The following is a 24,075-nucleotide window of genomic DNA, read 5'->3' as shown; positions in this document are numbered from 1 at the left end:
AGATGCACACTTGTTTATAGATGTAGGACAAAATGGGGGCATGGAACATCTGTAGATAATTTTCCCATCAAGAGGAAATTCAGACATATAAAATCATCACATATCTCTATAAAAACAGATTAAAAAAATCAAATCCTCAAATGTAAACATCTTCCAGGTCCCATTTTTCAAAACTATTGATTCTTTTTTTTTTTAACTATCCTAAGTAATACAGTAATAACATCTGACAGCCACTTAAGCTGAAGGTTGCACAAAAGCTTAAAACACTGGCTTCCTATGTTCTCTATTGCTCCATGAGGGCTATTTCATTCAATTATAATGACATTTCAATTTAGAATACAGAGCTGCCTCTCCCTTTAAATGTTAAATTGACTTGTTTTGGTACAAAAAGCTTCCAGTATGTTCTATTACATGCAGGATTCAAAAGGTAGCTCTAGCTATTTTCATAGCTTAATACTTTCGTAACAACAGAAACTATTTCAGAATCCATCATTTTTTCTTAAACTATAATTTGCTTTAAAAAAAAAAGTACCTCCCATAGTCTTTATTCATAACCCTATCAGAAACTCCCTATGAACTGACTTTCTAAAACAAATATACATTTATCTAGTCTACATAATTTACATAGAAACAAATTATAATCAGAAAAGCCAAAAGGCTAGAGCTTCAACTAAGCCTACATGGAGTAGGTACCCAACGATTATAAAACAGAAAGTCATAATTAACTTCACACTTCAAAATAAAGCAAAGTCCGCCTCTATTTATTCATATTTCATTTATAAGTGACTGTGTGGAAAGACAGGGTTTCAGGTAGAAGACAGACTCCTATTGTCGATGTCCACAGACCCCTCCCACCTGCAACAGAGTTGAATACGCTAGTTTTGATGTACTTGCTTCTCCTACACTTTGTTTAAAACACAAAGACTAATTGACATAAAGGCTTCTGTAATGATATGTAACTGAGAAAAACCAAATGAGTCGAAATAAATACCGGATCATTAAAGAGTAAGCGTCCAAATAATTGTTTGGCTTCTTCCAGGCTTCCCTCCAAGTAAACAGCTCCTAGATAAAAGAGAATGGCCAAAGGAAGCCTGCATTAATATTCAGAGAAAATTACATATCTCTATAAAAAGCAAAAAGGCAAGCCAGAACCCACTCACAGAAATAACTAGCAAGCCCAAAGCAATTGTCTTAAAGGTAGTTTTTTCCCTTGTTTAGCTATTCTTTGTGTTATAAATGAGACTGAAATAAAAAATTCAATTTACTAAAATCTAAACCTAATAAACTGTTAAGTACAAGAGGCCAAATATGAACTATTGTGAAAGGTATGTGTATAAACCTTACTATGCACAAATATTTGACTTTACAAAAGTGAAATGTTATGTTTTATTTTCTATATAGTTTACGTTTCAGACCATAGATAAAATCTGAGTTCAGATCAATGAAGGCTTCTGCAAATAAAAATCAGGACAACCTTTACCTTTAATTTGAAGTAATTATTTTTAAAAACTTTTCAAATCATTAAGCACGACGCACATTTACCATTAATTATAAACAGTAAGTACTGTAGCAACATTTTAATTGCGTATCAAATAACTTTGGAGAAGGGTAGTTAGTCATAGAGTCTTGAAATCATATCTTTATATCTGTCTTGAGAAAGGCTATTTTCCATGTAAAATATTAAGACATTTAGTCACAGGGATTTCGATGACTATATTTATTATTTATCATTGTAATAATAATAATAGCAGTAATAGACGTAGTGATTTGGGAGCCATTTATACCCTAGGCACCGTGCAAATCATTTGCACATTCTTATCTTCACTTTCATAGGCACCTCAGTAAGAGGCTTTTAGAAAAGATTTACAGGATTTGGGTGCATAGTAGTCGATCTGGAGGCGGTTAAGAAAATGAAACTTTGCTCTGGATTGGATGCTGCCAGGATTGGATATTAAGGTCCTTAAAGCAACTCTGTAAGGTCAGTAATACTATCTCCATGTCATAGATAGGAAAACAGAGAGTCAGTAACTTGGCGAAGATGCAGAGCTCATAAACGACGCAAAAGGGAAAGAAATCGTATCTACCTGCCTCTGGAGCCAAATTAAAACGAACTGTCAAAAATATTATGTGTACAGAGCACACAATTCCATGTGACAAACTCTCTGAAAATAAGATGTTTGTGCAAAAGAGACATAGCTGTGAAAAGACTGGATAATTATTAAACATTTTCTTGCTACCATCATCAGCATAAAACTATAATGGGAAGCTTTTATATTCATTTTCAAAGGAAGAGGGCAAAATTGATAAGGAAGTACAAAGGCCTTTGAAAACTAAAATGTACTCAATCGTTCACCTAAAAAAAAAAAAAAAATCAAGGAATTGTCAATCTACTGTAACATTTCATTGTAAAGCATACTTGCAATCACCAGCTAATTAACTCTTCATAACTTTCCTGTACCAAAGCTAACTGTACTCTGGTTACAGTAAAAAACAAACTAAGGGAGTAAAGTGCCTGCATCACTCCTGCTTCAAGAGAATAAACAATAGCTATACAGGCTGAAGCTTGGGATTTTAAAAATGCAGTGTTTTCAAGACGTCAAAATCAGCAAATCTTGTGAATTGTTTAAAATGTGATCAAAAACAATATTAGGGCTTTACCAGCTACGGAGTTGCTGTTTATTTATGGATGTGATCCTGAATGAAATATGTAAATAACCCATCTCCGTATTAATCACTTAATTCGATTCAGTATACATAACTAAGCATGTATATGACATCAGATGCCACTTCAGGCACCATGAATGTGAGACCATGACTGCTGCCCTGAGGAACTAAAATAACTACAGTGCAAGGAGGTGGGTCTAATTCTACTTTCCTCATGTGCTCTGGGAACAAGTCACTCTGCCCCAAGTCTCCACACTGAATTTTAGGTGCTCTCCAGACAATTTAGACATGTAAGAGACTCAATTATAAAAAGAGAAATTACCTATTAATGCTTCAAAACAATTAGCCATTGCATGTCGAAGGTCTGATTCTCTACAAAGGTCAGGTCCATGGGCATAAAGCATAAATCGATCCAGTTCAAGTTTCTACAAAATTCAAAACAACAGAAAGAAAGAATTTGGCAAAATCGTGACTTTAATAACTCACCATCTCCTAAAGTGTTAACTAGCCTCTGTCGTATCAGGACAGTGCAGTCTACCATTCATCAGGAATCCTTTCATATGGTTCAGCTCTGACAAACCTCGATTTTTCCCCAAGCAGGCTTCTACGAACTATTCCAATTCGGACCAAGCACTAGCCTAAGCTGGAATAGGCTGCTAAAAGGCCCTTGGGATCACCCAATATGCCTAGGAGAACACAAACCCAACTCCAAGATAACCTCTTTGATTCCAGAGTTCTGTAGTACTGTCGATGCTGGTACCACACAGAATAGAGCTTTCTGTGGCAGAGTAAATGCAGACCCACAGAAGATTTCAAAATGCCTTATATCTCTACATCTTTTTTGTTAATTGGGTAAGGATTTGGGAGTCCCTATATATTTGCACTTGTGTCCCCTCTATGAGGTCTCCACACTCAGCCTCCTGAAGGCTCAGTGAGGTCTTCTCAGCAATGGGCTGGATTTATTTTAAGGGTTCTGGGAATATTGTTTGTAATGAATTATGTTGCCTTTTCTATTTGGGCTCAGAAAAGTGTAGAGCCAAATCTGTGGCCCAATGATAGAAATCATGTAGGACTTATGAATACATCTGTGAATACTAACTTTACTTCTAGCTCCATTTTACTGTCTTACCCATATTTTCTCTTTGAGTTCAGTACCTACTTATTTCTTATCTTACTGTATTATAATATACAAATCAATTCAAGTCCTTTTAGAACTAGACACAGAATGAGCTTTTAAAATAAAACTCCTGAGACTGAATAAATAGAAATCATAATTCTTTCCATAAAGGAGAAAGATACAACATTGCATAAGCATACACTAAATCTGTTCCCATCACCATGTAATTCAATTCAATAAATACTACTAAGCAATAACATGCCATGTGATATGGAAGAAGACAAGTCAATGAACAACCTAGGACAATATGAGTCTCTTAAGTCCTCAGAGAAAAGATACTCAGATTTTGTGCATCTTGGTACATTTATTAAAAATATTCATATCCATTTATATTGGAAAAAGACAGACAACAAAAACAAGACACGTATGCTATCAGTATTTTGTATTGCTAGGAATTCATGCATATATAAAATATACTCAAATGAGAGTTTTGACTACCACAAATCCAACAGCAGAAAACACCTTTTAAAAAATTGATCCCCAAGTGCAAGAGTTTATACTAGAATATGTAAATTTCATTTGTTTCACAACTTCACTGGGAAAATCCAATTGTTTGTGCTCTCTGGAGCCCTGCTTGAGAGCAAACTGCAAGCCACATTTTACATCATAAACAACTATTCTGGAATGCTATGAATTTTCCAACTTCTCATAAGCCCTGCTCTATATCATTTTTCCATGTATGCATTAGTGGAACTTCTAAAAAGGAAACTGATGTTCAACTGTGCATGTGTTAAAATAAAATGTTCATTTGTCTGAAGAGCTGACCTAGAGCTTTCACTAAATTCTCAAAGGGGTCAGCAAGCGTCCATCAAGCCACCGCTTCCACATGGTGAAGAAGCACAGTTCCAGACAGAAGACAGGCAAGACTGCCACTGCCTTCTGCTGGAACAGACGGGTGCTGAGTGCTCTGGGGATGGTGGGGCTTGAGGTAGAAGAAGATCATATGAAAATCCCTGAAGGGAGAAACTGGCCACTCCCCTCATCATTCATGGCTTTGTAGAGCACCCTATTTGTTACATAAGAGCTTCTGTTTTCAGCTATGGAAATTTCCCACACTTTGTAAATATCCTCCCTAAAACTGTTTGAAAACTAATTATGCAATTCCATTATATCTAAGTGAAAAGAAATCATGGGGGGCGATGATCTATTTACTAACATATACTTCCAGTGGACATCTATGTGGACTATTGGGAAGCAGCTTTACACTTAATCAGCTGAACACAGAAGCAGTTTTACACGTACATGGAGTTGTGGAATTTTACTCACTGTGAGGCTCCTAAAACCAAGTTAGCAAACCTGTAGCCTATAGTTTTTCATTAAGCATCACTATTTCCATTCTCAAATGCCACCAAAGCTGGGTCGGAGCCTACCCACTGTAATTGTGATGCTGCTGCCTGCTATATAAAATAAAACGATGCCCTCTTGCTACCACAAAAACCACAGGATGGATGTAATTGATGCCTTGACAAAATCAAATTAAGAAGTCAGCCATAAAAGTAGAATGGGTTACATCTAGTGATTTCTATCAAATTCCAACATTTATATCAAAATGAAAATAACAATTAAAATTACTTAAGGCAAAAATCAAGGAAAACACAAAAGCTTTTTCAGTGGATCATCAGTGTTTGGGGATTTAAGAGCCACGGTTCCCTCTGCTTTTGAATAAACCTGCAGGTCTGTAAAATGTAATGATTTATAATGAGAATAGTGGCAGCAGCAATAAAAACAACTACCTCTTACTAATTCATTTACATGTTTGGGTGATTACCGAGATGAACAGGCTTTGTGCCAGGCCCTGCATAAATCATTAAAATTCAAATGATAATGTCATTAGATCTCACAACCACTCTGTGTGGAAGGTGCAAGAGCCATCTCCGTTTCAGAGATGAGAAAGCAGAGGCTTAGAGAAGAGAACACCGATTTGTCCCCGGCCCCACTGTTTGTAAGAGGAGAGGTGTGCACTGGAATCCTGAGGGCCAGAGCAAGTGCCCGTGTTCTGTCTGTTATGATTCACTATAATACGACACCTCACAGAGACAGGAATATCAAATGAGATAAGGTAAGTAAAATGCTTACCTGAATCAAAATCGAGAAAAGGTTCCGTTAGTCACTCAGCTAAGCCAAGGTAGCTAGCTGGACAGCCGAAACCCTGAATCTTAATTAATGGCATTTGTGACTTAGGGGGATTCTCGAAGATCTGTAAAGTATCCCCTATGGATATAAATGGCCTGGAGTATTCTATTCAAAGTTATAATTCTGCTTGTTAAAGCAAGTTAAAAACAAATGTAATACAGAAATATGACACAAGGGGGAAATATAAAAATTTTTCATTTCTTTTGCTCCACTCTCATGTTCCTTTTCTGGGAATGGTAAACTCTGTTCATGCACATCTGCCAAATTTTTCCCCTTCTGTTATCAAGTGACTTCACCATGGAGCTCACTGGCTGCTGGTGAAACTCACAAAGTAACTGAACTAATAAGGCTCAATCCTTAAAACCCAAACAAAAAAATCCTTCCTGGTCTACAAATATTAAACCCTTAATACACGCTAAAGAGTTACTTATTCAAAAGCAAAATTATGCGTGGACTGAACAGAGAATGTCAGATTTCACTACCCGGGCTTCAGATGGTTGACATACCTTTGCCAGCATGGCAAGGTGTTGATTCTGAACAATGGCAGTCCGATAGGTCGCTAATCCTCCTTCTTCCAGACTAGGAAACAAATAGTACAAATGGACACTGCAAAACAAAAACAAAAAAAGCACATAAATAAATATGCATCACAACATCCTGTCTCTGGTTCTGAGGCACAAGAATGGGCCAGCACAAAAGATCTGCGCAATGGATACCATCTGAATTAAACTAAACTGAAGGGTATGACTAAAAGTCTATGAAAATTAAAGAGAAAGCACAGTGTAGCTGAATGTACTAAAACCGAAAACAGCACCAGTCACTAATACTTTCACATTTATTTCTATTCAAAGGTTTCTCTGAAATCTGACGACACAAAACCCCGAACAAACTGTCACACACTGCTAAGAGCAAACCTATCCAATACTCTCAAACTCGGCCTGGAAACAAATACTTTTTCTTGGGTTGGACTATGAGTGGCCCCTGGAGAGGAGCCTGGGAAGCCCCAAGCAGGGCAGCAGTGGAGACATGCTCTTCACAGGTACAGAGGGACAGGAAGAGAACCGAGAGTGGCGTGTGTGGCTGGCTGTGCTGTAAGAACAAGCCTAAAGGGGCTGATTAGAATAGTGCGGGAACTGGGAAGGCCACAGTGGAACACTACTATGAGACACAGCGGCCCCTGGTGTCTCCCAAATGTCACACCAGCTTTTAAGATCCACTAGGCTTGTTGAGTCCGATTCTTTCCAGGAAGAGCAGACTTAGAGCACTGCCCCTTTGGCTCATAATGTCCTTCTTGGGAAAAAGATATGACTAAAGAGAATAAAAATAGTTCAAGATAGTTCCAAGAAAAGCTTGTGTTCTCTCCCTTTAAAAGAGAAATTATGTGAGTATGGAAAAGCAAAACGCACTTTCCTCCCCCTACCTCCAAATTAAGGACCCTAACACACACACACACACACACACACACACACACAAAATCTCGTCATTAAAATTACTTGTAAGCTTTACTTCCCTTGAGATCAGAAACAGTGAGAAAGGGATCAAAGACAAATCCTAGAAAATGAAATGACATTTTAAAATATCATCCCTTTCTTTACAAATTGAATATAAGCTCTGAAGGATGTAGACCAAGGCAAGCTGATCTCTTGCGGCTCTAGCAACTTGAACATAAACTTGACAGAGACACCAGCCTTCCATCTTGTAATCCTGCTCATTACAGCATCAGTGAATGCAAGTTATCGGGGCAAGAGCCACAGACGTGTAGCTTTTAAGCTCCACAGCAAAGACAAAATACAGATGTTCCAATGACTTATTTAGCTAAATACAAAGAAGGTAGTGTATTAAACATGTTACCTATAAAATGTAACCACTGGGGACAGTAGGAAAGCCTCCTTACCTGGTTAGGAATTCAACAACAGCATCTCCCAGGAACTCCAACCGTTCATTGTGATTAATCCTACAGGAAAATTTAAAAGATTGCTTAAAATAGCACGCATTTACATTCTGTTTCTCTCCCCTCAAAGAAAGGGCACGTGAGGGTTAGCTCTTTCAGCAATCAAAACACCCTGCTTATTTCTCGTAATCAAGAGCAATGGTCGCCATCTTAGCCAGAGGTCTGGGGCCGCCTCATGGGAAAGGGAGGAGGTGTTCCCTCAGACCATGTTGTTCAGGCTCTCTGCCCTAGGGGCTTCCTTGCCCTGGGAATCAGATTTAAAGAAGGAGATAGGACCCTAACAACTGTGAATCCTTCTACATTGTTGTCAGGTAGACAAGAGAAAGGAGAATATGTTCCAGTGAGAGTTAGAACCAAACACTGAAGAATCAGTTTTGGTACAATGGTCTAAGGACAGTTTCCCATTGAGTGCTCAAACTCTAAACTTAGCCTGGCATCAAAAGTCGTTCAAAACAGGCCTACGCTACCTTTTCAGTCCCATTATGTTATACTCTCCCACCTGCACACCAGACTCCTGTTTCAACACCGCCTACTCTCTAAAAACGGCACCCGCCCAAACAGTCAGTGCCTCTGCTGCCCTGGAGTTTTCCACTCTCCCCTGTGCACGGAACCACACTGAATACCTACTCATCCTTCAAGGTCTGGTGAACTGTTAGCCTCTCCCTGACTCTATGATAGTTGGGATTTGGAAGCTAAGCAAAAGTAAAGAATAAAGGTCAATACCTACATTTTGGCTTCAGTAGCTGGGTGAAAAGCGGTGCTATTTACCGCAAGGGAAGACCCCAAGTGAAACAGGTTTGAAGAGAAGCAATAGTTGCATTTTAAACATATTAACCTGAAATGTCTATAAAACATCCAAATGAAGAGATATATTAATCCAGTGTTCATGGGCAAGGACAAAGTCGGTAATAAATCTTTAGGAGAGGTCCATGTTTAGACAGGATTTCAGGCAACAGACCTGGGTGACACTACTTAGGGAAAGAATGAAACTAGAGAAAAGGAGTCCCAGGATGGAGCCCAGGGGAGGTCACGGCTGAGGTCAAGCAGAAGGGAAGCCCCCAAAAGGGAAGGACTGACCAGAGAGGTAGGAGGAAAGGAGGCCAGTGTTATCCTCTAGCCAAAGAGAACATGTTTCAAGAAAGAAATAGATACAAGTACGATGAGAAGAAATAGCTGAGGCCACTGATGGGCAATCTCTTTACGTGACAGATACAAACCTGACTGTGTTAGAGTAGGCTGAGACCTAATGAGTTGCCTAAGTCATAGATCAGAAAGATCTGAGTGCTTGCTTCAGGGCTAGCTGCACAAAGAGAAAATACGGGGGTTGGGGACTGTTTAACAGGACACCAGAAAGAATGGTGACAACAGTGAGAAGGAAAGGAAGGCAAGGAAAGGAAGCCCTGGGACCTGAGCAAAGAAGGCAAGGGAAAGGCCTGGGCCTGAGCGGGAGCTTGCGTCCCTGACTCCAGGGGCTTCCTTAAGTATCTCTGACATGGACCCTCATCATCTCAAAAACTTCAGTAGCTATCAAGTCTAAACCTATCTGGCTTTCCAGGCCATTCTTTATCTAGTGCTACTGTACCCACCCATTTTATCTGCTTTCAACAGCAATTTCAGAACTCTAAGTTCACCAACCTCCGCACTGTACCAGACACACCATTGCTTCTCCCTTGCATGTTTCCTCTCCTAAATCCTGCTTGTTGTTAAGGACAGGTGGGAGGCCTGCCCCGACTACCGGAGCTCTCAGGGATGCTGGCTCACCCCTACTACCCACACCTCCACTCCCACATGACTCACACATTTATCACTCAATTTATGACAAAATTATATACTATCTTTTACTGCTGTGTGTTTCGTGTGTGCCAGTTTAGTTTCCGTATTTAGAGTCTGCCTACAGTTTTGGTATATGTAAAAAATAATAAATATTTGTAAATTACATGACTCTTGGCTAACAAATCATCTACGTGGTATTTTGAGATCAATTTTATATTATTTCACCTATCTCATAAATATAAGTTTATTCTTCTATCTTACCATCCCTCCACATTTTGGAATTTTAAAAGAAAAATAAATATAATCGGAGAAACTGGAAAGATGTGAGCAACAAAGAAGTGATTCTGAACCCTCATTTCAATGTATGGCCTTTATTTATGTGAAAAAGGCATTCCGGCAAGCAGTTAATAGCTGATAATGGTAAATGGAAAAAAAATGTATGGCTATAGTGAAGAATTCATCTACTAGTTTAGCAAAAAACAAACAAACAAAGAAATAAAGAAAATAAGCATTGGGCCCCAAAACATATTTTACTTAACTTACCAAATATATATTAGATTTTTAAAGGCATGTTATTTTTTAGTTGCTAATCCACTAGCTAAGAGTAACTAAAAGGTTCCATGGTAGAATATAAAACATTGTATTATTTTTTTTTTTTAATTCTCGTAAAAGCTACTCAGTACTGTGATTTTTGTTTTTCTGTCAAATAAACCAGAACTCCAAAAGCATCTTTCATCATTCTTGGAGAAAGCATCAAGGAGGCACAATTTAACGGTAAGTCGATGTTAACTCCTAAGTCCTCTTCCTAATTTACTGTCATGAAACTTAATAAGCTATTGTCCTGAGAGAGGATAGGAACAAAGAAAGAAATGGTGAGTTTTTAAAAAGAAATTAATCCTGTTGTTGCTGACAAGCCAGTAAAATAAAAATGCACTGTCTGTGGTACAGACATTACTTTCTTCCCAACAGTTCAAAGTACTATAGAAGAAAATCTACTTAATGTGGAAAGCAAGAAACCCTGGCAGGGGGCTAAGGGTGGAGCTAAACCATACTTGGATTGTCTTATGCTTTATTAAAGAATAATAAGACACCTAGTCAAAGAACAATTTTGAATGAAGTCATACTGGCGTAAATTCTAATTTCTTTTATAAACTTTCAGGGAGACAAGAACTATGTCTAGGATTTTAATAACCACAAAGTTAGACTACTGTTCAGTGTGCTAAAATACAAGATCGCTGTTCTACACAGGTTTATTCAACAGTGAGTCTGCCATCTATTAAATAATTTGCCCATATCAAGCATGTTTTTCTGAATATACATGGTGACTGACCCCTGGCAATAAGCCACAAACAAAAATGGGGACGAACGACCACTTGAGTTTATTATTATACTGAACAATTCCTAACCCAATGGTTCACCTGGGAAAATGGACAGAGCGAGCTGCTAGTCCTTGGGGAGTCCAGTAGCAAACCTTTTGCTCTCCCTTCCACTGTTTATACTTTCTTTAATCACCCCATTATAAAACTAGCAAGCTCCAAGATGAGATGTTCACTGAGCAGTAAACACCCCATTTGTTTTGAGAACCCAGTAAACAGCAGTATTATGAAATCTAGATTAACTGTAACATTTACACAGCACATTTGGTCTGAGGAATTCAAAGCACTTTATAAAACACAACAGTCTCCCTGTAGCAGTACTTACTGTAAGATGTCATTTACTCCACAGAAAACCATCTTGGAACTGGGCAAAATCTAAGGGTAACAGCTAGAGTGAGGCGTTGGACAAATTTTCCCACTCTGCCTTCTAAGCCCCAAGCAGTGACTAGTAGAGTAAAGCTAGAAGGGGCTTTGGAGCTCAGGCGAAGCTTCCACCCATCCAGGAATTCCTTTTATTCATTACATCTACCTACCTGGACACTTGAGGGGAAGGTGAGAGCACGGAGCTAGTAAATCTGAGACCCCTTGATCCCAGATTAGGCATCTTTTGGATTTAACTTGAAGCACTGAAGTCAGTAAGTCCACTCAGTGGAATTTACATATATTCAGCGCACACTGTTACTGTCTTTAATGCAAAATACTTGTGTATGACTGATTTCAAAAATGCTTTGCAACGATCATTTGCTTAAACACACAGACATTAATAAATAGTCCATATGTGTCTCTTTGTCAATAGATTCTTATACAATAGATTCTTATACATTCTGTGTAGCAATGACTTTACCAATCAAAAAAATATAACAAAACAAAGCGCTTGATTCTCTCATTTTTCCATTAACAGTCTCTGGCCCCTCTTTCCTAAAAGTCTTATTGATTACATGGATTACCTGAATGCCACCAAATGCCTAATTCTTGAGAGACCCTTTCTGTGGTAACATTTCATTATAATTTGCATGAGTTAAATATACCGTATTTTGCAACATATAATGCACACTTTTTTGACCAAATTTGTGAGGGAAAAACAAGGATAAGCATTATACATGGATAGGACTAATTCCGTACCTATATAAATGTTTGTAATTATGTTATTTATGCTTATGAGTTAAAAATGTAACTCTAGAAATCAATAATGATATCCATATGCAAAATAATATCCTGGAATACAATAATTGGCTTTGTAGAACTTACAACGAACCTGCAGCGATGAAGAGTTCTTGGCCTTCTATGATGCGTAAACATTGTAAATTTGTTACTGGTACATAAAATGTCTTGTACTTTGTATCTATTCTGGTGTTTTGTAATTATTTGTTACATAAAATTTCTTGTACCATAATATGCTAAAAAATAAATGCTAAAATTCCTCTGTAATACAAAAACCAAGTACCTAAATGTAACAAATAAAATTTTGAATTAAAAAATCAAAACGGAAGACTTTTTTTCCTAAAAGGGCAAAAAAGGGGGTATACATTATGCATGGGAGCGCATTATACACGGCAAAATACAGTAACTATACAACTGAAATTTATGTGGTTAAGCAGTAACACTTCTTAAAATTATAGGTGGTATATCCCCTTGAGATGATGCCATCATGAAAGGTAATTATTTTGTAGTTTTGCTAGGCAGACAGGATTTTATTTAATAATTTTAAGTCTCTGTGCCTTTTTGCAAATCCTAGCTGATCCCCAATCAGATCAAGTAAAACACTAACCAGCCATTTGAACCTCTGCTGATGGCTCTGACCATGACCCTGCTTAACGCTGGGACTGCCAGGTGGGGAGGTTCCAGCTTATTCTACTCAGTGGAAACAAGACATCACAGAAAGCTCTCGAGCAGGTTACCACTAAAAACTACAACCAAAGCTCCAGAAACAGCAAGATGACTGAGTGCAGGAGCAGTGTGAAGGGAACTAGCAGATGTGGTCACTAACTGTACTGCAGGATGGGCAGGGTGGGAGGGGACAAGGAGAAGAATTCATTCATGAGCCCCGCCTCTCGGCCAGGTTCCCCTGGCTGCCTCGCTCCTCTTCCACTAGTGCCAGAAAGAGAATCCCAAACAAACGAGTTTGCTCGCTCTCTCCTTTCTCAAGTCTGGAATTCTGAGCAAGCTTGCTTGGGAGGACATCTAACCACCAACACTTGTGATTTGATAGTGTTTGCTTCAAAGATACACAAACACTTCCAAGGAGCAAAGACTAATGCATCTCTTAACAGCAAACCAAGAAACAGGAGAGGGCAAATCATTTCGAGTGAACTCAATTATTCAAGTGCACAGAATAAAACTGACCTCTAATCCCTAAACCACCACCAGAGCTGTCCTTAGACCCACAGCAGTCTTGTGTGTGTATTTTGTTTTTGACCTTCACTGGAGCACTTAGCAAAGTCTCCCTTACGCTATTTATGTTCATAGCACTCTTACCCCACCCCAGGTAGTCAGGCATCCTAGTGAGTAAGGGGCTTTGCTTTACTTGCATTTGGATCTCCTAAAATACCCACAAACTACCTCAAACTCAAAAATCTGCTGACTTACATCTGTATGTGCTTAAGTACAGCTCCAGGGCTGTGCCAACTGGGGAACACTAGACAGTGGCATTCGAGCAGCAGCAGACCCAGCAGCCAAGGCCAGGAGGCTCTTTCTGAACAGAAACTTGGGTCAACTCTGCATCAGCAAAAAAGATCAGAGACACAGCAAGGGGCTCTCAAACAAGCACCAAAGACCGGAACTCAAAGGACAACAGAGATTATTTGTTTATTCTCTGTCAGTGGTATCATTTTCAAAATGGGAAATTCAGAAAGAGCAGTTTCTCAAATATCATTCCTTTTGTCATGGTAAGAAAGCCATCTCTTTGTAATAGAGCAAAAGAAAATATAAAGCATAAGGTTTGAACAATGCTATCAGACAATTTACATACCAACAACTATTGTTGGATAAGATGAGACAAAGATCATTTTAACCTGTGTTTTCATTATTTAGGGTGTGTCTAAGGTGTGTGTAGCTTTGTGAAAGGGGCTGCAGGGGACTCAGGGTTCCACTTATTAAAATACAGAACCGGTCACCTGGAGATTATAATGCAGCAGGGTACATAAAATCGCAGCCACACGATCCCTGAGGATGTGATTAGGGCCTCTTGCAATTAGATCTTCTCTGATCTTAGACTTTCACAGAAACTACAAAACTGTGTAATATCTTCAAACTGGAATTTTAAAGTTTCGTCCTGCCTCGTTTCACCTCTTGAAGAGGAAAGACAGTTTGGTTTATGATAACCTCAAAAGAGAGCAACTCAAGGCAAACCAATTTTAAAAGAAAAGTGATATATGAAGAAAACGGTAGAAAAGGGAGCTGTGCCAACCATGGCTGGGCACTCCCTTGGTTGTGGACGCCAGTTATCAGCTGCAGCGACTTTCTCAACTCTGTCCCTTCTAACCCTGCTCCACCCACCTGTAATCCATCTACAGCTGGATCCCAAGAGGGACAAGCCTACTTATTCAAGTTTTCAGCTCCCCATTTTAAAAAGAGAGCCACCCTCCAGCAATCTCCTCTACTGTCTTTTAAACTACGACGCACTGTACGTTCCACACAAAGATAATCCCGGGAGCATCAACACAGCCTCATGGGCCATTGGGATTCTGCTTTCATTCAATTTTCCAGAGTGTAAATGTGTTTACACAGACCTAGCCCACTTCCTTCCCAGATTCTTAAAAGTTCAAGGCCACACAAAGGTGATAATATTAGGCATAGGGAGCATATGAAATCTTGCTCCTTGGCATACGTTGTCAGTTTGGCTCAAATAAACCCTTTTTTTTTTTTAAGTGAGAATATTACTATAAGAAGGGATCGTTTAAAATCAAGAAATAAAATAAGGAAAACTAACATAAAACTTTCCAACCCGTTACATAAGGCCAGTATTATTTTAATAATGAAACTGGGCAAAAGCATCCCAGGAAATGTAGAGTACAGAATTGTATCTTTTATGAATGTAGACACAAATATCTTCAACACTAACAAACTGAATTCACAGCATAGAAAAGGACTATTATATATTATACTAATATACACCACGACCAAGTGAAACGTATCCCAGGAAAACAGGTGATTTAAAACTCAAAAATCAATTAATGTAATGTACCGTGAGTAGAATAAATGAAAAAAAAACACATGATCATCTCAATAGATGCAGAAACAGCATTTGACAAAATTGAACACTTCCATAATAAAAACATTAAGCAAACTAGGAATAGGAGAGAACTTCCTCAACCTGATAAAGGGCATCTAAGAAAAACCCAAAGCAAGGTTTCTTAGACATGACACCAAAAGCACAAACAACAAAATAATAAATTGGACTTATCAAAACTTTTGTGCTTTAAAGGACATCATCTAGAGACTAAAAAGATCACTAGAATGAGAAAATACTTTTGCAAATCATATATCTGAAAAGGGGCTTGCATCTAGAATATACAAAAAATGACTGTAACTCAATAATAAAAAATACCCCAATTAAAAATGGGAAGAGGAGGGGCCAGCCCGGTGGCTCAGGCGGTTGGAGCTCCGTGCTCTTAACTCTGAAGGCTACCGGTTCGATTCCCACATGGGCCAGTGGGCTCTCAACCACAAGGCTGTCAGTTCAACTCCTCAACTCCCACAAGGGATGGTGGGCTGTGCCCCCTGCATCTAGCAATGGCAACTGGACCTGGAGCTGAGCTGCATCCTCCACAACTAAGACTGAAAGGACAACAACTTGAAGCTGAACGGCACCCTCCACAACTAAGATTGAAAGGACAATAACTTGACTTGGAAAAAAGTCCTGGAAGTACACACTGCTCCCCAATAAAGTCCTGTTCCCCTTCCCCAATAAAATCTTTAAAAAAAAAAAATGGGAAGAGGATCTGAACAGATATTTCTCCAGAGGTGATAAACAAAGAGCCATTAAGCCCATGAAAAAGATGCTCAAATCATTAGCCATCAGGGAAATTCAAACAAAACAACGAGATAACAGTTCAGACACAATATGATAGCTAGACTCAAAAAGACAGATACGGGTAACAGGTGTTGGTAAAAATGTGAAAAAATCAAAACCCTATCTAATGCTGCTAGGAATATAAAATGGTGTAGCCATTTTGGAAAACAGTCTGGCAGTTTCTTCAAAGGTTAAACTGAGTTACCATATGACCTAACAATTCTACATGTAGGTATATAACCAAGAAAAATCAAAATATATGTCCACCCAAAAATCTATACACAAATAATCATAACAACGTTATTCATAAAAGCCGAAAAGGAGAAATATCCTAAGTGCCCATCAATTGCTACATGGAAAAATAAAATGTGATACAACCATACCATGGAATATTAAAAAGAAATAAAGTACTGACGCATACTATAACATGGATAAATCTTGAAAACATCACGCTAAGAAGCCCAGGAACATTGATACAAAATATTCAGAATAGACAAATCCATAAAGATTGAAAGTAGACCGGTGGTTGCCTAGGGCTGGGCAGACTGAGGGAAATGGGCAGTAACTATTAACAGGTACAGGGTTTCTTTTGGGGGTGCTGAAATATTCTAAAGTTAGGTAGTGATCATAGTTGAACAATACTATCAACATAGTAAAAACCACTGAACTGTATACTTTAAATGGGTGAATTGTATGGCATGTGAATTATATCTCAATAAAGCTGTGATAAAAAAATCTACTTTACCTTGAGGGAGTTGGGTCATCTTGGCCAAGGCGTGACATAATATTTATTAAGGTGTTAATTCCTATTTAAAGAAAAATACACAAGTAAGTCCTGTCAGAAGCATTCTAGGACCACAATATGACATATAGAAAGAAAATTATTTATCTCATCCCAAGGTGACTTTAAAAGGTTTAATATCTGCATGTCCATAAGTTTAATCAACTCAATCACTTAAAACACTTGAGAGGAGAAAGAAATTTTTCTAAAAACTCATTCACCCTTATTATAATGCTCTGCTTAAAGTAAATGTTATTACTTATAGGTCAGGAAGCTCTAAAGAATGAGAAGATGAAACAGTCACCAGAGAACTGTTCCCGGTGGGGATTTAATTTCTAACAGGAATACAGGCCAAAACATGACAGCTGAATCCAAACGTACCTTTTTTCCGCATGTGCATATGATGAACTTTCCTATCTCCATATTTGGGCTGCCGAATTCCACAGTTAGACAAAGAATTCCTGGCATGATCAGGATTCATTCCAAAATTTAAGTGATGACTCGGGTGAGTCATGGCCAGCTAAAATTCCAATGAAATAAGTTCAGTCTTAAAACTCAACATAAAAGCACCCTCTGTATATCATCCCAAATGAAACAAAAAAGAGATCTGTGCATCCAGTCAAATATTAAGCCCTGATCTTTCCATCTTATCTCTTCTACTGTTAAACTCCCAGAGCTCTGGTCCAAACCCTCTTCTGAAAGCAAACCTAAAAATCCACATCATTTAGAGGAGAATTACAATACTCAGCACCTGGAAAGAAGAGCCAGCCATAAAGAAGGAAAAGGTGAAAGAAGGGGCTCAGCTTTGACAGACAGATTTTTGGTTTAGTTTATTTCTTTAGGGACAGCCTCAAAAAAAGGTGAGAAAACGGGTTTGAACGTGGCAACCAGAATAAAGGAGCTATGTTTCTAAACATCCTCAAAATAGAGTCCTCATTGCTTCATTGTAAACTGCTGAGATGAATTAGTCCTATCCTGCTATTATCTGAGTGTACAGGAGAGTAATTCTTACCTGTAACAGACAACGATCTTGGAAAGTATATCCTATCAACTTGTCCAGGTGCATTAGGCATTGGTGGTAGCGGATATGATGAGTCAAAACCGGTAGCATCATTGCATGCTAAGAAAAAAAAATTGTTTTCAATATGGTTAACTCTATAAAAACTTTAAAAAAATGCTTCATTTATTTTACAACAAACAAGATCCATTTTTCAAATCCCAAATTCCGTGTCACAGTTTCCTGGCTGCATGGCATTGGTGTGGAGGACCTTAATTGTTAAAGGTATAGTCTCTGCAACCAGAATGCCTGGGTCTAAATCCTGTTCCCACTCATTCGTTGTGCTACTTGGAATGAATTTTTTAACTTGTCAGTCTTAGTTTCTTCACCTGTAAAATGGGGGGAAATCAGCATAGCTACTTTCAAGAACAGTTAAAAAGATTAAGTAAACAAATACCAAAAACTGGTTAGAACGTGAACCATGAGTCCTCATTCAATTTAGGAACAGGCCTGGTTCCATCAGTACAGTAGGGTCACCTCCGGGAGGTCACAAGAATTTCTGTGCCTCCTTGTCTATCTTTAATTATAAGGGAAAGGATTAGGGCTCATCAATTCTGAAACTTTATCAGGCTCAAGACACTTTTGAGAACCTAAGGAAAATGACTCTTTCGCCAGAAAAATACCCATGTGCACAAACATACAAAAGTTGTACACAATTTTTATGGGCTCACGAACCCCTGAAGCCCGTCACTATCCCTCAGGTAAGAACGTCTCAACCAGATGATTTCCAAAGGCCACTCCAGGTTGAACACTTAATGATCTCATATTCCAAGGACAGCTTTTATGAAAACTACCAATACAGTCAAGGCACCTGAGAACATGGACCTTTTCTTTTTGTTTCAATCACTTTTCATTTGGCTATCGATTCCTCATTGGCAGATAATTTCATGAAAGGCATATTTTTTTCTTTCAAAGCATTTCCCTAGAACTCTGGAGAATAAAGGAGTCATTCATTAGAACCTGGAGGATGGGCAGAGCCTACAGAATGACTGACATGTGCTTCACAGCAGTTCAGTCTTTGAAGTATTTTAAGCTGGTATTGTTTCAAAATACATGAAAATGGATTTGCTCGAAACTGCAGAAATCAGTTTCCTGTATTATTAACTTACAAAGAAAGATCAGTTCTCCCAAATAGGATCTCTAATCAACAGACCATCTTTCTTTCCAGTTCAATTAAATAAATGCATATTGAGCACCTCGGTGTGCAAAGGTTATGAGAGTTGTGGAAGAGAGAAAAGATGAAAACACTCTTTTTGCCCTCAAGGGCTTCCCAGAGAGATAGGCCATTATGATCTGAATATTGGCCATTTTGTCCACTTCGCTTTTATAAGTGCCGTATTAAAAAATACAATAATGGAAACAAAATATGTGGCCAATGTATAAGATAGTTCTCCAGCCACTTAAACCGCAGGGAGGTTGAGGGAGTCAATGCTCAGAAGTGAAGGTGGATAGGTCATTAAGACAATAACAGTGCAACTATCTTTCTAAACTATGAACTCAAATTGGTGAATTGTTTATTTTTGTAACACCTCTAGTCAGAGATGAATTATTACCCACCAAGGAAACAACACTCTCTTTAGAGTACTCTAATTATTAGAAAATTATTATAATATTAAGGCCATATCTGTATCCTTACTCCTTTGAACCTAATTCTACCCCTGGAGACAAAAAAAAAAAAAAAATTGAATGGCCTGGTCCTTTAGCTACCCTAAGTCTTACTTCCTTTAACCTTTACTCATGTGAAACAGCTCTGAGTCCCTTCCTCTAAACTTGCTCCAAATAGAGCCAGTTTCTCTTTTCAAGTAAGTCTGTTTCTTGTGAATACCGTGGAAAGGTATGTACTTGTCTGACCCACATCCACCTTGTACCCCCACGTCTCAACATTATCTATGAGACTGTTACAATTTGTAGCTCAGTTTTTTAAATTATCCATCTCTGCAATGTTGAAATACACACATTCACTGAGCATCTTTCCCCCATCCCCCAATCTATGCCTGACAACTGCTTTCATTTTTAAAAGTTCCTTTGGAAGATTGCAAGGCAATGACAGTGTGTAGTTTTAAATGTATTCAAATTCTCCCATAAAAACAGAGCAACTAGAACAGCAAAACAGAGCCATGAACAATAAACATATACATAAAAACAAGACAAGGAGGTATCCTCATGAACGCCTAATGAAGAGTGGCTGAGAAACGACAAAGAACTATGTGGTCTCATCATCCGTGAGAGAGAAAAGGCAGGGAATGTAGCAGGGCTTCTGACAGCCCTGAGAATGGAAGAACTTCAGTATTAACAACATGTATTCACTGGAAATGTGACCAAAACTGGAGAGGGCTCTGCAGAATCCAATTCACTGGGTGAGTACAAGAGGATAGCCTAACAGAAAGTGATGTGAGAAGAAGCATCAGAGGTTCAAGCAACTGGCACCGACAAGAGTGATGGATTAAATCATATCCATTGTGGAGGGTATGGCTTACATAACCATGTTGTTTAACTACCTCTATGTTTAAGAATTACCACCTTAAAACCACTCTGGAACAAAGAAGAGTATCAATAAGTATAAAAATACTCACTGTAGAAAGACGCATGTTGAGCCCAAAGTCAATTAAGTTAATTTACCCTGGCCATTCTCCAAGTCATTCTTACTTTACATTAGGTTTTTGCAGTTAAATTTGAACGAGGTTGCTCCCATGTAACGAATGAGTTGATGAGTAACACCTCCAAATTCTCTGAAGATAGTATTTCCATATGTTGGTGTTTTAAGCTCAGTAGAACTCACAGTTTACATTCACAACTCCAAGAACATTCACTGATTGTGCAGGAATATTTTGTATGTCGAGATAGATAAACAGAATACTTCATCTATTCACCTAAGGTTGAGAGCTACAGAATGTCTCCAGGATGATTTGATTTTGGTGTGGAAGGAACTATTTCACCAAAGCACATGAACTTTTTGGTTTTGTTTTAGTTTTTTTAAACTTTTATTTAAGTGTTTTTTTAAGACCCACCAGCTCCAAGTCAAGTAATTGTTTCAGTCTAGTTGTGGAAGGCTCAGCTCACTGGTTCATGTGGGAATCAAACCCGCAACCGTGTTGTTAAGAGCACTGCGCTCTAACCATCTGAGCTAACTGGCTGCCCCTAATGTTTTTGTTTTTAATGGTCCACACCCCCTGCCCCCACACAACCAACCCATGTTGCCATTATGTTCAGATTTCTTTCTTTTCCACTTCTATCAACTTCTCAGGTAGCTGGCTGGCTCACACTTTCATTCATTTATATGCAATATATATATATATATATACATATATATACCATAAAGCAATTCCTGTATTCAGTATATGAACTCATACTTAGCAATTGACATTCTGCATCAAGTCATTTCTATGTGAGAGTAATTTTACTGAAATCTTAATGAAAGACTTCCATTAGGAGGACCAGACACATAAGCATGGCTTTTAAACAGACAGTTGTCATCTTTGGAAAAATGGGAGTCACAGAGAGGGAGGAACTATTATCAGATCAAGAAGTATTCCACCTGCAGGAATTTCAATCAAAATCCATTTCCTCTGACCAGTTTTGTCAAAGACACTGTTTGAGTGCTTTTGCCTACCAACCTCAAAACAGAATGCAAAACGTGACATATACACAGAGAAGATAACCCAGTGCTTAAGCAGCTTCAATCTAGCTGAGGAGCCAGAGTAAGACATCTGTGACACAGCTGAACAACACAAAACTACAGTGGAACAGATCATTTCAGCACCCCCATTTGTTTTACCAAGAGAAAGAGAAAAAGGGCTCCACGCTTTAAAACAAACTGTGTTCAGAACAAAACTGCCATAGGGAATGCTACCTGGGGTGGTAAAGAAATCAAGCATAACAGAATATTCCCTCTACATCCATCACCCAACGATCATTAAGACAATTATTTTTTATCTTTTTACAAATTAGGGCTCCACAGGGTTTTGTTAAAAAAAAAAAAACCTTCAATGTTAACCAAAAACTCAAGTTTGGAAACCACTGAACTATTAATACAGGACCTCTAAATACCTTCCATTTCTCAATGTTCCACAATGTTAGGACCTCTTAAACAATCAACTCTGACTTACCACTGGGATCACCAGATTTTGAGCAGATTGTTCAACATTCTGCTCATTGTTTTTACAGTGTCTACTACGTTAGGATTATAATATGTTGGTTTTCGAGAAACACTGGCAAATAGAAAAACTGGGTGATACGATTTCAAGTGGCCCTAAGAAAGAATCAACAGAAGTAAATACAATATTCCCTTCTGAAAGTAACTACAGTTAAAAAAAAAAAGTTCAATTGGCAAAAAATTGAGAACTTGGTGGGTGTAGCTGGCTACCACTGTAGATGTTTATTCTCAAACTGTTTAGCAATACTGCACCAATAGCAGTTCATCTTAACACAAAGCTATTTAACTTTGCATATCACAAGGTAAATGACTGTGTAGCAATACCTTTAATTTTAGGATTAAATCCCACTGTTCAATAGAATAATTAAATGCCAACACTGATTTTTTAAGAAACTCATTATGATGAAGTGAATACTTAAGAGTGCCTGAACTTACTACAATATACACTACCATCAAAACAGACAGATAGAAGCCTGGACATATTATCCCAAAAGGCTGAACACAGTAAACTGCATTATTTGACCCTAGCCTGTGTACTCATTTTCCTTTACTGCAATTCCCATGGAGCGCAACTAATGTCAATCATTAAAAAAAAAAAAAAACCCACAAGTAAAGAGCCAAAGAATATGCTGGGTTTGGGGATCTCTAATCTGGTATAAATTCTACCCACAGGGAAAACAACAATACTTATTAGTGAGTCAGCTATATATATACATAAAGTTGATCTGAAATGTTCCTCCAAGGAAAAAACACTATCATTTGGCTCAAATATGAAATTATACTGATTCTGTTCATGAATGCCTTGAGTTCTCTGCAATGTAAGTTTGAACCATGGGTCTGTCTAGTTTGTGCACATGGCCTTCAGGGGTCTGCCAGTAGAGCTGCTGGGGTATCTCTTGTGACAAGCACCTACCAATATGCTGCCAAGAGGCAGGTGCATTTGAAGACCAGAAAGACCTTCAGTCAACATGCAGAGACAGAACGTTGTCACTAAGTGCCCCTCACCCTACCACTGGGCACGCACGTGTGCACACACACAAAATTAAACAAGACAATACCAAAAGTGACAACAAAAACAAAACCCAAATGATACAAAACAATTTACGGATGGTGTCCCATTTAGCTACAAGGTAATATGTTCCGTACAAACTTCTCAGAATTAGAAAAACTGTAGTGCCAGATGCCTTTTAAAGGAACAGATACACGGGCATAATTGGATTCTCAGAAGCATCATTACCTGACAGACATCAGAACGGATGCCAGTTTTCCAGAATCCTTGGCTACTTAGCTCGACCGTTACTTCTCTTCTCATTGTATTCTTCTGGCGTATTTTTTGGAGCGCTTCCTAGAAAAGAACTCATTACGATGAGGAACCTGATGGTTGTAAAGGAATATTAAGCCAAATATCAAACATTAGAAAATAAGCAAGGTGTCAGGATGGCCGAGTGGTCTAAGGCGCCAGACTCAAGAAAATAAGCTGAATTTATTCAATATCAACCTTACATTCAGGTAGTCAAACCTCTTCATGCCAAATTACAATAATTTATTTGAAAGGAACGCCAGAATGCTCAAAGCCTAGGGTAACTAGATAAGAAAAAGAAAATCTAAACCAAATCTACCATTCTGGTGAGTTCAAACAAAAAAATGTCCTTTCCTTGATAAAAGAAACTAATGTAGTGTTTGGGTTTTGAAATCAACATGTGAAAATTATATCAAGACTTATCTTGTGCCATTAACATCTAAGGAAGACACTCAGTACATTAACCTGCAACCCACGAAATTCTAAAAGTTGCTTTCAAGTTTGCCAACCCCTTATAAAAACTGTTGCAGCAAGGGTACATTTTATTCAAAAAGACAATAATCCAAAACTTCTGCAAGGCATAATCAGGAACTGACTCTTCCTTTTTACAGCTCTTCAAATAGTTAAGTACAAAAATAATTTTATATTTGTATACTTATTTAATGAAAATCTTATAGGAATTCATAATAATAAGGAACC

General features: G+C 38.2%; 1 protein-coding gene across 7 annotated transcripts in view; it reads right to left on the bottom strand.

Annotated features, from left to right (window-relative positions):
- The window catches only part of DROSHA (drosha ribonuclease III), a 110,748-nt gene that overhangs the window by 26,185 nt on the left and 60,488 nt on the right, over positions 1–24,075 (bottom strand). For all 7 annotated transcript variants that reach the window (XM_081054582.1, XM_081054586.1, XM_081054587.1 and 4 more), the window contains 8 exons: positions 23,314–23,421; positions 17,879–17,986; positions 17,248–17,386; positions 16,831–16,891; positions 7,869–7,928; positions 6,481–6,580; positions 2,987–3,089; positions 992–1,062 (listed from right to left, as the gene is read on the bottom strand). In XM_081054582.1, the coding sequence (XP_080910708.1) occupies positions 992–1,062; positions 2,987–3,089; positions 6,481–6,580; positions 7,869–7,928; positions 16,831–16,891; positions 17,248–17,386; positions 17,879–17,986; positions 23,314–23,421 (750 nt within the window). The remainder of the gene's footprint in view (positions 1–991; positions 1,063–2,986; positions 3,090–6,480; positions 6,581–7,868; positions 7,929–16,830; positions 16,892–17,247; positions 17,387–17,878; positions 17,987–23,313; positions 23,422–24,075) is intronic.

This window comes from Rhinolophus hipposideros, assembly GCF_964194185.1.
Source record: "Rhinolophus hipposideros genome assembly, chromosome: 7".
Taxonomy (NCBI): Eukaryota; Metazoa; Chordata; class Mammalia; order Chiroptera; family Rhinolophidae; genus Rhinolophus; species Rhinolophus hipposideros.
This window is presented reverse-complemented; position numbering and strand designations above follow the sequence as displayed.